We start from the raw sequence: 12681 nt of genomic DNA, 5'->3' as shown, positions 1-12681 counted from the left end.
AAAAGATGTCGAAAAATATAATTTTTTACAAAAAAATCAAGTAACTTTTCTCTCACTCTCTCTCTCTCTCTCTCTTTCCTCAACTATAAAAGAGGCAACTTTCATAAAATGAACAACCTTTCAATGCTACCAATAGATGTCGAAAAATATTCTTTTTTACAAAATAGATCAACTAATTTTTAAAAAAAAAACCCTAAAAGAAGCAACTTTCACAAAAGGAACAACTCTTCAATGTTAGATGTTGAAAAATATTTTTTTTTACAAAATAGATCAAAACTTTTTTTTAACTCGCATTCAAAACGGAGCTCCCGGCGCGAAACGAGGGCTCCACAACTAGTTTATATATATACTAATAGACAAAACACTGTTTCACTATTCATCAATAGTAATCAGGGGTATTTTCGTCATTTCACATTTTTTTTGTCCCCAACGATAAAATAAGAAACTTTAGTAAAAGAACCAACCCTTCAATGTTACCAAAAGATGTCGAAAAAAATATTTTTTTACAAAAAAATCAACTAATTTTTTTTTTCTCTCTCTCTTCTTTCTCAACTACGTAGTATAAAAGAGGCAACTTTCATAAAATGGACAACCCTTCAATGCTACCAATAGATGTCGAAAAAAATTCTTTTTTACAAAATAGATCAATTAATTTTTTTTAAAAAAAATCTAAATGAAGCAACTTTCACAAAAGGAACAAATCTTCAATATTAGATGTTGAAAAAAATTCTTTTTTACAAAATGACTTTTTTTTTTAACTTGCATTCAAAACAGAGCCCGGGCGTATTATTATGTTTCTGATTTAATAATTTAATAATTTGTAAATTGATCCATACTGGGTGCTAGGTATTCAAATAAGTGGGACTGTGATAGTGATTTGTGACCTCCAGTTTCATTTTTAATACCAACTTTAATGCCCTAATTAAATTAACAAGCCTCCGGCCGCTAACATTTCACTGAACTTGGTAACTCTTATAATATCAGTAAAAATCAACAGCACTGCGGCTTTCTCCCCTTCTCGGTTCGTGTTTTTCCATCTAATTTCCTCCCGCTCTGTATTTCTTTGTTTAATTTCTACTAGATGCAATATTAACTTTATGGATTACATAGATATAATGTTTGATATTAGGGCTGAATTCGAATGAAATGATATATTTCAATTTGGTGATTTGTAGCTAACTTTGAAAACAATTTCAAAAATTTTAAAGGTTTTTATGGTTGAAACCAGCTCAATCTATTTACTTATTAGTGATAATCAGAATTTGTTAAATATCTGCACAGTTAATTGTTGATTATTACGTTATCAAACACTAAATGCATAACTAAGCACCTTTGCCTGCAGCTTGTACTGTTACTAGTAAGCTAAACACACCTTACTGTGTACTTTATTCGTTTCGTTACAGTTTAAGACTTGTTAAGAAAGAATGGCGTTCTCGAGTTCTATTTCATCGTCGTATCTACCGAGACTGTACTCTCAGTTATCAGCGCACGATGCTGCCGCAGAGACGAAGTCTAGAATTTGCGTATCGAATGCATCGTCTCACCTGCAAAGCACTTTGACTTACAAGTAAGCATTTCATCTTTGACTTTGTGTATATTATACTAGAAACTTAAGGAGAAGCATTACTCAGTTAAGTATAAGCAATTAACCAATTATGCAATTGTTTCATAGTTATAATTATAGGTGCAACTTTTTAAATATGACTTGTCGTATCCTTTATTTGCCTATCACTATCGTAATATTGACTAAAGGAAACAAAATTTTTGTGGCTACTTTTGAAAGTATGATGTCACAAAACAATGGAGACTAACGAGTTAAGTTGATGCCAAAGCTCTAAATTAGGGTTGTTTCTTGATTTGTACATTCAATAAGTGAAGTTGATGCCTTGTACCTAGAACGAATTACAAATGGCTTAGACGCTTTTCTGATATACAGGTTGAGAACTTTTAAGTTGCATGTAAATGATGCTATTTATTCATAGAAGAAACTTGTAAAGTTGAATAGGTAAGAGTGAAACTATTGTCTCAAACACAAGGATTCTGTTTCAATCATCCCAACATTTTTGCCAGCTGATTTGGGCAACTGGTCTATTTCGATACATTTTACGACTCAAAACTTTGAAATTGATTCCGCCGAACATTTTTTATTACCTAAACATGCAGCACATCAAAATATTGTGTGTGCTATTAGTACGAAGTATGAATATTGTGCACTTTGATGGTAAATTTCATTGAACTCTTGTTTTTTACTGAAGTTCTAACTCGATGCATGTAACTTGCAATTCAGAGCTGGAATTTCTTCTCATTTCGACAAAAGAGAGCCTTACCCCCTTAAAGTTTTTGCTTCAGTTACAACAGGTCTGAATATATGTTCTTTTTTTTTTTTTTTTTTTTTTTTTTTTTCACTTATTGTTGTTTATATCTAGTCATTGATTGATATGCCATTTGGTTAAGTGGGTTTTTTCTCCTCTTTATTCATTTGTTCTGTTTGTAATTTGTTAGATGTTTCGACATCCGAAGTTCCTGTGAAGTATCCAGTTGTAAAGGGTAACACATGGTCAATCCATAAATTTGGTGGGACCTGTGTAGGAACCGCCCAAAGAATCCAAAATGTTGCAAATATTGTCATTGAAGACAGTTCTGAAAGTAAATTGGTTGTTGTATCTGCAATGGCTAAAGTTACTGATATGATGTATGATCTTATTGAAAAAGCACAGTCTCGAGATGATTCTTACGAATTGGCACTCGATGCTGTATTCGAAAAGCATAATCAGACTGCACGTGATCTACTTGATGGAGTTGAGCTTACTAATTTCTTGTCTACTTTGAGTCTCGATATCAATAACCTCAGAGCAATGTTACGTGCAATTTATATAGGTTTTGTCTCTGCTCTCGTTCTTTTGTTCTGTGTAGACGCTCAATATATCTCGGTATTGAATAATAATGGTTTATGTGCTATTCAGCTGGACATGCTACAGAATCGTTTTCGGCTTTTGTTGTTGGACATGGAGAGTTATGGTCTGCCCAAATATTGTCATCTGTCCTCAGAAAGGTTCTGTTGTGGTGATACTTTTGTTGTCGAATATACTCATTGCTGTAGAACTTGAAATTACTCGGCGAGTACTCAGTATTTGCAACTCGGGGAGTACTTGGCAAGTACTCTGTCAAACTTGGCCAAGACTCGAGATTACTCAGAAAATCTGTCAAAACTCGGGATTACTCGGAAAATCAATCAAAATTGGTCAAAATCGGTCAAAGTCAAACTTGCTTAACATCCGAGTATTCCCCGAGTTGCCGAGTACTCCCCTAAAAAGTGCCGACCAAGTACTCCCAAGTAGCAATTTTTGCATCCTTGAATATACTTAAAAAAAGTGATCACGTGAGCTTGAGTTACTTGCAGGCTATTTGTAGTTTCTTAAATTTCTTTTTAACTTTTCGCCAGGGCGGGATAGATTGTAACTGGATGGACGCGCGAGACGTCCTTATTGTGACACCTGCTGGCTCTAATCAAGTTGATCCTGATTATGAGGAGTCAGAGAGACGGCTTGACAAATGGCTCTTGAAAAATCCTTCCAAAGTAGTCGTTGCTACCGGTTTTATAGCTAGTACTCCTCAAAATATACCTACAACTTTAAAGAGGGACGGAAGCGATTTTTCGGCTGCTATTATGGGTGCTTTATTCAGAGCTGGCCAAGTAACAATTTGGACCGATGTTGATGGTGTATATAGTGCGGATCCTAGAAAAGGTTAGTTTCAATGTTCTTTTACATTCCATTACTTTAGTTCCAATCACTATCTTCCTATATATAGATGGCCTATTTTAGAATAGGATATTTAGACCCATGTGTTAATGAATGGGTTGAATTGGCATATGCTTTTATCTTAACAAGTCAAACAGGTAATATAAAAGAATAAAGTCAGTCAATAAGGGAAAGGGTCGAAAGTCACCAAAGTATATTTGTACTGCGTAGAACCATCTATCTAAGTTTAGCGATAGCATTAAATTATTTTGAAATAGTATAATATTCGTATTCATATTTGACACACTAGTTATCTACCAGAATCTTAAATTGTTTGACTAAAGGTCTTCTGAGTACTGCAATCCAAGATGTTTTGACCCATACGTAGTTTCCAGTTTTGTTTTGAACCCATTCTGGCTCATTATCAACCTTCCCAGCCCGTCCATTTTGCCCACTCTTGCCGATGCTTCTATTCTTAGCAGCACCTAAAAAGCTGCTGATATCTGTCTTTTTCCGAAACTTTATTTAAGCATCATTAGCTATTCTAAAAAAGAAATTTCTTTGCAGTTAGTGAGGCTGTCATATTGAATACCCTATCTTATCAAGAGGCATGGGAAATGGTAAACTTATTCATCCTTTTCTGGTTATATGCTGAAGTCTTCTCAATTATGTTTTTTAACCTACTTAATTGCTTGATGCAGTCATATTTTGGGGCGAATGTATTACATCCTCGAACTATCATCCCAGTCATGCAGTATGACATTCCTATTGTTATAAGAAACATCTTCAACCTCTCTGCACCCGGAACGAAGATTTGCAGGGAACCTGTTAGTGATGATGAAGAAATTCAGAACTTGGAAACCTACGTAAAAGGCTTTGCAACCATCGACAACTTGGCCCTTGTAAATGTTGAGGGGTGAGCATACCTTGCTTTTTGTGCCATCTTCAAGCTGTTCTATTACATTTTCTGAACATTTTGTCTAAATTGGACTTATGTTATGGTTTATCAGAACTGGCATGGCTGGTGTTCCTGGTACAGCAAGTGCCATTTTTGGTGCTGTAAAGGATGTTGGGGCTAATGTCATAATGATTTCTCAGGTATCTCTCTTCGTCTCTTATGAATAGGTTGTAAAATTCCCTGATTAATTCCGATTACTCCTTTTAGGAACCGACCTATCCGATTTTCCAAAAGCCGAGTTATGAATTGGTCAACATCGGTCAAAGGGTCAAAATTCGGATTTAGTTGGTTAAAGTCAGATTTCGTTGCTCAAAATTGGTCAAAGTTAATGTTGGTGAACATTTTAGTATGAATTTAAATTAGAATTTTAGAGTTATTGAACAAATGAAGATTATGTCTATGATTCTAGACAATTATGTTAACGTTTATGTTTATGGACTTCCATGTATATTTACACATATAATATTATTTTATAAATTATAATTTAAATGTATAAAAAATCCAATCCGATTACTCCTCGATTACTCGTTGATTACTTCCGGAATTGCCAATTACTCCCTCAAAATTCCCAACCATGTACTCCCCGAGTAGCGATTTTTGCAACCTTGCTTATGAATCATCAATCATATACACAATTGATTCTTATGTTAATGTCGTCTTGATACAGGCTAGTAGTGAACATTCCGTGTGCTTTGCTGTACCTGAGAAGGAAGTTGAAGCGGTTGCAAAGGCATTAGAGGCTCGATTTAGTCAAGCTTTGAGCGCTGGACGTCTCTCTCAGGTGTGTGCTTAGGTGTTAATCAAATCAAGCATTTGAAAATATTATTAGTGAAATTTATCATTTACATGTAAAAGTAAAAGGGTACTTTATAGTTGGATATATTTTTGAAATATATCATTTACATCTAAAAAGTAAAATGGGATTAATCCCCGATTTGCTGATCATCGATTCTGACTGATTACTCACCGATTATCAATTCTTGCAACCTTGTCTGTAAATACTTTTTTTAAACATTATTTTTGTGTCTTTAAAAAGATTACTTTGCATGCATATGGGGAGGAACTAGTGTATTCACCATTTATTATGGTATATATTAAGGACTTATATTGGTCTCTAACAAACTTGTAATGTTTACCTATCCATATAGTGAAGGCATAATTTATTCATCCTTAAATAACTTACCTTTTTTGGGCCTTTCCAGGTTGCAGTTATTCCAAATTGTAGCATTCTTGCAGCTGTTGGCCAGAAAATGGCCAGTACTCCTGGTGTTAGTGCAACACTATTTAATGCACTTGCAAAGGTCAGTTATGTACATATAATATGGCCTGCTTGTAACCCTCCTGCTTTGTGTTGTCTGCTTTTGCATCGTCCGATTTTGTGTATGGAGTTTGTAAGAATTTTTTGTTCATTAATTATGATGGTTGAATCTTTATTCTAATGCAGGCTAATATTAACGTCCGGGCTATAGCACAAGGATGCTCCGAGTATAATATCACTGTGGTTGTTAAAAGGGAAGATTGCGTAAGAGCCCTAAGAGCAGTGCATTCAAGATTCTATCTTTCGAAAACATCGATAGCAGTCGGTATCATTGGACCTGGGCTTATTGGTGCCACTTTACTTAATCAACTTAGGGATCAGGTATTTTTAAAAATTTTAATTTTCATTAATTAGGTTTTGAAACTCTTTTATTCTTCCCATTGCTTCTGAACTAATTAACAAATTCCCAACGCAGGCAGCAGTGCTTAAGGAAAAATCTAAGACTGATTTACGTGTCATGGGTATAATCGGATCGAAAAAAATGCTGCTGAGTGACACGTACGTTTCTAATGTGTAAAACATTCATGTTACGTGGAGAAAAAGAAAACTATATTTGTTAGAAAAATAATAAATATCCATAGTAGTGTAATAGTTTTTGAATTTAATATTTTTATTAAGTTCTATGAATCAATGAGCATGTTATATGCTTTTTGCGTGTTGTAGGGGTATTGATCTCTCTAATTGGAAAGAACTTCAGAAGGAGAAAGGAGAAAAAGCTGATCTTAAGAAATTTGTTCAACATGTGCACGGGAATCATTTTATCCCTAATACGGTGTTAGTCGACTGTACATCGAGCACTGAGGTTGCAGACCATTATCATGACTGGTTGCACACAGGAATTCACGTTGTCACCCCAAATAAGAAGGCAAATTCTGGACCACTTGATAAGGTATCATATGATTATATCTGGATGTAATTTGTAATGGACTCGTTAAGTAAAATTAACGTTATACATATTCGTTTTTGTTATTGATGAAAAGCTTTATACTTATTGTAGTATTTGAAGATACGAGCTCTGCAAAGGCAATCATTCACTCATTACTTTTATGAAGCTACTGTTGGAGCTGGTTTACCAATTATGCATACTTTGAGAGATCTGCTTCAAACAGGGGACAAGATCATAAAAATTGAAGGAATTTTCAGGTCATTTAAGCAACCTTTTTATCCGTTTTTTAAGAAGATAACTGCAGTACTTAATAAGATACTAAGATCAAATCCATCACAAATACCAATATTACCACCTACACACCATTTCTTAGTTTCTAGTGTGGTTGTAACATACAGTGTTTTAATTTGTGTGTGTGGGGTTTGATCCTATTTGATTTAGTTTGTATTTTAATGTCATATGTCAACCGCGACGAATTTGTTCACACAAATTTATTTATGTCTTTGCAGTGGGACATTAAGCTATATATTCAATAGTTTTGTCGACACAAGATCATTCAGTGAAGTGGTAATTGAGGCAAAAGCAGCAGGTTACACAGAACCAGACCCCAGAGACGATCTTGCTGGAATAGATGTGGCCAGAAAGGTATTTCTGATTTTTTTTTTTTTTTTTTTTACTCATAATTTTATGGATATCTATTGCTAATGTCATTCAGAATGTTCTATAATATGTTTCTTGTTCATAACTATTTCTATTCAAGTTACCCATCTGTCCTCGTATATAACGTCACAAAAAGTAGCTTGATTTGTGTACTATAAGTTTTGTTCATGTCTATAGGGTGTTTATAATCCTAAACTGTATTGCAGGTGATTATTCTTGCCAGAGAATGTGGTTTAAAGCTTGAACTTTCAGATATCCCTGTACAAAGCCTTGTGCCTGATCCATTAAAGGTGATTGATGCAATCATTTATTTGTTCTCTATAGTCAATTTTATAAACCAGCATCTATCATGAGTTAATAACTATTTAATCTTGTGATGCAATACACACTAACTTGTACACACCCACCCACTCACTGCTGTAAAAGTCGGCCGCCACGTCGGTTTGGGGACTAACCCGTCCCGGTTCGCTCAAAAACGCCTGAAAAGTTTGTCAACGGTAAAAAATCGTGCTGAGTCGGGTCTGAGTCGGTCAAAGTCAAAGTCGGTCAAAATTTTACCGTAATATTTTTTAAAATTAGATTGTGACCTATATCTATGTTTGAAAAAATTATGTCTAATATATATATGTTTAATCTATTTATTACTAAAAGTCAATGTAGGTCAACACCCCTGACTCGTCCCTCCAAGGTCCTGACCGACTCGTCCCTGACTCACGACTTTTACAACCTTGTACACATACACATTATGAGAAGACCTAGCAAAATAACGATATACTATTTGAATTGTTCTGTCCATTGGTAGTTGCTTTAAATGAATTTTAATTTCAAATATAAAATGCGTGTTGCCTGTCAGGATACCGCGTCAGTGGATGAATTTATGCAGCAGCTACCATCCTTCGACGCAGATATCGCTAACAAGCGGAAAGCTGCAGAGGATTCTGGAGAAGTAACGTTTTACATGTTTTTTATTTTATCTGAAATTGTTAATCCTTTTTGGTTGTTAATATGAATATGATTTGCCTGTCAGGTTTTAAGATACGTAGGGGTAGTGGATGTTAAAAACCAGAAGGGGCTTGTGGAGTTACAAAGATACAACAAGCAACACCCGTTTGCGCAGCTATCGGGTTCTGATAATATAATTGCTTTTACTACAGAAAGATACAATAAGCAACCTTTAATTGTTCGTGGCCCGGGTGCTGGAGCCGAAGTGACAGCTGGCGGAGTTTTCAGTGACCTGTTACGGCTTGCATCGAACCTTGGTGCCCCCTCGTATTAATTATACTGTTTAATCATGTAAACTCGGCTCTTTTACTATATAATAAGCGATCCAGGTTGTTGCATTGAGTTCCAGTTTGTTTCTCTAAAGGGTTTATGAGGATATTAGTGTAGTTTACAAAGATATTAGATTTAATAATCGTTGTATCAAAATGCCAGTCGTCTTTTATTGCATTGTTGTCCCAATCAGGTGTCCGTCCCAAAATATATGACATTATAAGTGAGTTTCAGTTGAATGATAATACGGCCGTTTATCGCCCAATTTAGTCAAGTATTCGATAAAAGAATAATATAGGGCTTGTTATTTTTAATTATATTTGTGTGTGCGCGTTTCTGGACCAATGTTTTCGTTGTAAAAACAAATTAACGGTCGAGTTCTCCCAAACCATTGAAATGCCCAAAGACATGACGTAAACATCAACGTCGAATTTGTTCCAAATCGGAAATGTTACGAATCTTATCCACGAAATAATATCCGAAAAAGGTATCTTCCTAGGCAAACACTATGATCTAATTTGGGCCAGAAAATAAGAGATGAGGAATATGTGATTAAACAGAATAAAAGAACCTCAAATCCATCACTAATCAAGGATATGGCTGGTAAGAGTGCTGTTAATTTGCTAAAAAAAAACCAAAAAATAGCTTTAAACCCTATGTTTGTTTATAGAGAAAGGATCGAAAATCGTCATGGGATAACCTGATTAAGCGACGTAACTGCCCTCCCAGTAACATGAACAAAGAAATCCTTTTCAGTTTACTCGTTTACCATATAATTGTTTCCCATTTTTTTAAACCAAATTATATGAATTTTCCTAATCAAACGGTTTATGCTGTGACTTCCTCTATATGAAGAAAGCAGATTTACAGTCGGGTGACATATTTTGGTTAGCATGTTCAAAATAGAATCAAGCACAAGTTTGCCAAAAATATTGTAAAAAATATTTTAAAAGTATCAAAAGTTAGTTTTAGCTATTGGCAATGTCATGATATTTATAGTATTTCATATGTTAGTTTTATGTTTCCTTATCTTTTGGAATATAGTATTCTTTATTTTTTATGATTTCAACATCATAACATGCTTTCCCAAATTCCTCCTTTAATGTGGTTCTCAAGCTGTAAATTTGTTCTTCATAAGTTACAACACGGGACCATGAAAGTGATGGTAGTTGAAGCAAGGATCAAAATATAGCTATTAAAAAGTATAATACAGTTTCACAAATGTCATTTAAGTAAACTTCGAAGGTTGGATGCATTAGCAGTTTGGATTAGTTAAAGGTTGTTAATAATGCTTATAAAGCTCGTTAGGCCTGCAGTCTGTTGAAAAAAATAAAAAAATAATGGTGCGGTTTGTTTTTTAAAATATTTTTGTCTGAAGATCTGCGGACCATATCTGTAAAGAAGATGTGGCCTAAAGGTCAGCATGATGAATAGCATGATGAATAGCGAAAGACTGTTTGTTTTTATGTCTGCAAAATGACTTAATCCTGTCTGCAGCACGCCGGCACTTAGAAACATATTTTAAGTCTGCGAGGTTGCAGACATGATAAGACATTATTTTATCTTATTTCTTGAAAAAAGCAAACGATTCGCAGTAAAACGTTTGCATGCGCGTAGACATAAGACATAATAAGATCTGTAGATAGAAAAATAAACAACATCTGTCATATGTGCTCATTTGGTTGATTAAAGAAATGAGAGATTATTTGGGATAATTTCGGTTTTTATAGTATGTTTACCCTTCGTGTGGGCTTAAATTTGGAATTGTACAACACATATCTAACAGTGGTTTTAAATACGAGTGGTGCACTATCAGATTGTCGATGCTGATTCTCAACCTTTGTTTGTAGGAAGATTATATAATACAAGAGAGCGCGCACCAATGGTGTGTTTTAGAACTTATATCAGTCATTAACTTCAAAATGGTTAATTTTTTTTATTTATGGAGTTGCAGGGTGGACTGATGTCTTTAATACTATACAGTAGCTGATTGAACTCAAAAAAAGTTACAAACTTGAGATATATATAAAAAAAAATTATATAAGAAAGGATGTCTGAAATCTAACCACAAAACAAATAAATCTGATAAAAATGAAAGAAAATTTACATCAAGATCTTAGTTGGCACAAAAAAGAAGAAACATATTTGATCATACAGAATAAAGAACCACAAATTGGTTTATAATGCAGAACCAACCATCTCAACATAACATTCTTGACAGACATGATATATAACTTGAAATGACCTCAACTCATTTTCAAAAGACGACAAATTTTTTTTAGGGGGTAGTTATAGCGCGCACTGGTTTACCGATGATGGGCATAAGTTTTACCAGGTCTCAATGAAAATGGATATCTGATTGGTTGGTGTCGACGCCTTACACACGTCTATTTCCTTTTCTTTGGGAAAAGTTCCCTTATCAGAACATCCCTTGATACTTATTTTTTCCCATGTCAGACCATCCTTTTTCTTCAAATTCTTTCATAGTGTGATTCTAAAGCTTTACTTTGATTTTCAATTTTTCTTGAGTGGGACCCATGTATGCTAGTGGTGAGGGAATTTATTTCACTATATGACTAGCCACTGTGTGCAGGTTCCTTATCTTACAGAACCAAGGGCTCAAACCAGCTGCAAAGGTTCCCTTCATATATATATATATATATATATATATATATATATATATATATATATATATATATATATATATATTCTTAATTTTCTAAGTAAAAAATAGACTCTAAAATTGGTTTTTGGGTTGACCCACTTACACTATTATGAACCATCACCAAAGTAGCTAATAGGAGATATCTTCATAAGAGGGGCCTCGGGTTCGAACCTCTATAGGTCTATAGGTGAACGCAGTGGCAAATACAGAAATTTTTTTCATCGGAGCGAAATTTGTTTTTAAAAACTTTTTTTGGACAAAATATGGAGACTTTTGGGCAAAATATGAATACTTTGGAGCAATATCTTGAGGCCCTAGGGGCAAAATATGAAGATTTTTTGCGCAAAAAAAAAAAAAAAAAAAAGAATCCACTAGAGGGAAAATGGAATAGCCCAAATTTTTTGCACTAAAAAATAAAAATCCACCGGGGGCAAGTGGCCACCTGCCCCTACCTATTTCCGCCACTGGGTGAACGTTTTTGGCATGTCGGAAACGTTTACGCGGATACCCAGTTAAGTCACGTAGATCTAAGTAAAAAAACTTGCCCTACCCGGATAAACTGAATAGGGGAAAAAACCTCCAATTACCCATTTTAACAATTTAGACTGTCATTGAAGTTAGTTATAAACATCTAGATTTTAGAACATAGGTTTTTAATTGTAGGAGATTGTTCCAATAAATGACCAAGATAAACTCATTGCATAGAAACTCATTACATAGAAACTCTATTACTATCTAATGAATGATACTCAATTCTCTAACTTTAGAGCTCTATGATTTCCCGATAACAAAGTCAACGCGTGATAGCCTTGACATTGTATATGATCATACTTCTAAAGACTGCACAAACATTTATTATACGGACATACGCAGATTAATAGGTGCATCGTATGCAAGGACCAGTAGGCCACACTGCAAGAACAATTCCACCTTCTAGGGAAGCTTTATACCTGAAATCTATCTATTGAAATGATAAGGATTCTACAATATCAAAAAGAATGGAGACTTTATACAGATTCTCACTGCAATTCTTTAATCTTCATATCTGATATCACCCCATAAACGAGGCCCTCCATCCTCATAGTGGGGAGAATCTTAAAGCATAGGACCTCATGAAATTGTTCTAATGAGGCCACCATTACTTTCTGTTAACTATTTCTTATATATTTATGTAAGCAGTAA

General features: G+C 34.5%; 1 protein-coding gene across 1 annotated transcript; it reads left to right on the top strand.

Annotated features, from left to right (window-relative positions):
• The first annotated feature begins 885 nt into the window (after window positions 1-885).
• On the top strand, window positions 886-9009 carry LOC139892330 (bifunctional aspartokinase/homoserine dehydrogenase, chloroplastic-like). The gene is made up of 19 exons (XM_071875394.1): window positions 886-1021; window positions 1404-1567; window positions 2288-2358; window positions 2503-2877; window positions 2964-3052; window positions 3443-3746; window positions 4308-4360; window positions 4442-4656; window positions 4751-4838; window positions 5366-5479; window positions 5901-5999; window positions 6143-6337; window positions 6432-6514; window positions 6680-6905; window positions 7014-7159; window positions 7412-7547; window positions 7769-7852; window positions 8416-8508; window positions 8590-9009. The coding sequence occupies exons 2-19, from the start codon at window positions 1425-1427 to the stop codon at window positions 8836-8838; spliced, it is 2763 nt and encodes a 920-aa protein (XP_071731495.1). The 5' UTR covers window positions 886-1021; window positions 1404-1424; the 3' UTR covers window positions 8839-9009.
• Window positions 9010-12681: the final 3672 nt, after the last annotated feature.

Source organism: Rutidosis leptorrhynchoides, chromosome 2, assembly GCF_046630445.1.
Source record: "Rutidosis leptorrhynchoides isolate AG116_Rl617_1_P2 chromosome 2, CSIRO_AGI_Rlap_v1, whole genome shotgun sequence".
Lineage (NCBI taxonomy): Eukaryota > Viridiplantae > Streptophyta > Magnoliopsida > Asterales > Asteraceae > Rutidosis > Rutidosis leptorrhynchoides.
The sequence above is the reverse complement of the archived record's forward strand: the minus strand, read 5'-3'. Positions and strand labels throughout refer to the sequence as shown.

Bases quoted from the DNA above. Each gene is read 5' to 3' on its own strand.
- LOC139892330 (XM_071875394.1), top strand. From the start codon at position 1,425: ATGGCGTTCTCGAGTTCTATTTCATCGTCGTATCTACCGAGACTGTAC. The intron at 3,053-3,442 runs GTTCTGTTGTGG...ACTTTTCGCCAG, and splicing joins TGTCATCTGTCCTCAGAAAG to GGCGGGATAGATTGTAACTG. The intron at 6,906-7,013 runs GTATCATATGAT...TACTTATTGTAG, and splicing joins ATTCTGGACCACTTGATAAG to TATTTGAAGATACGAGCTCT.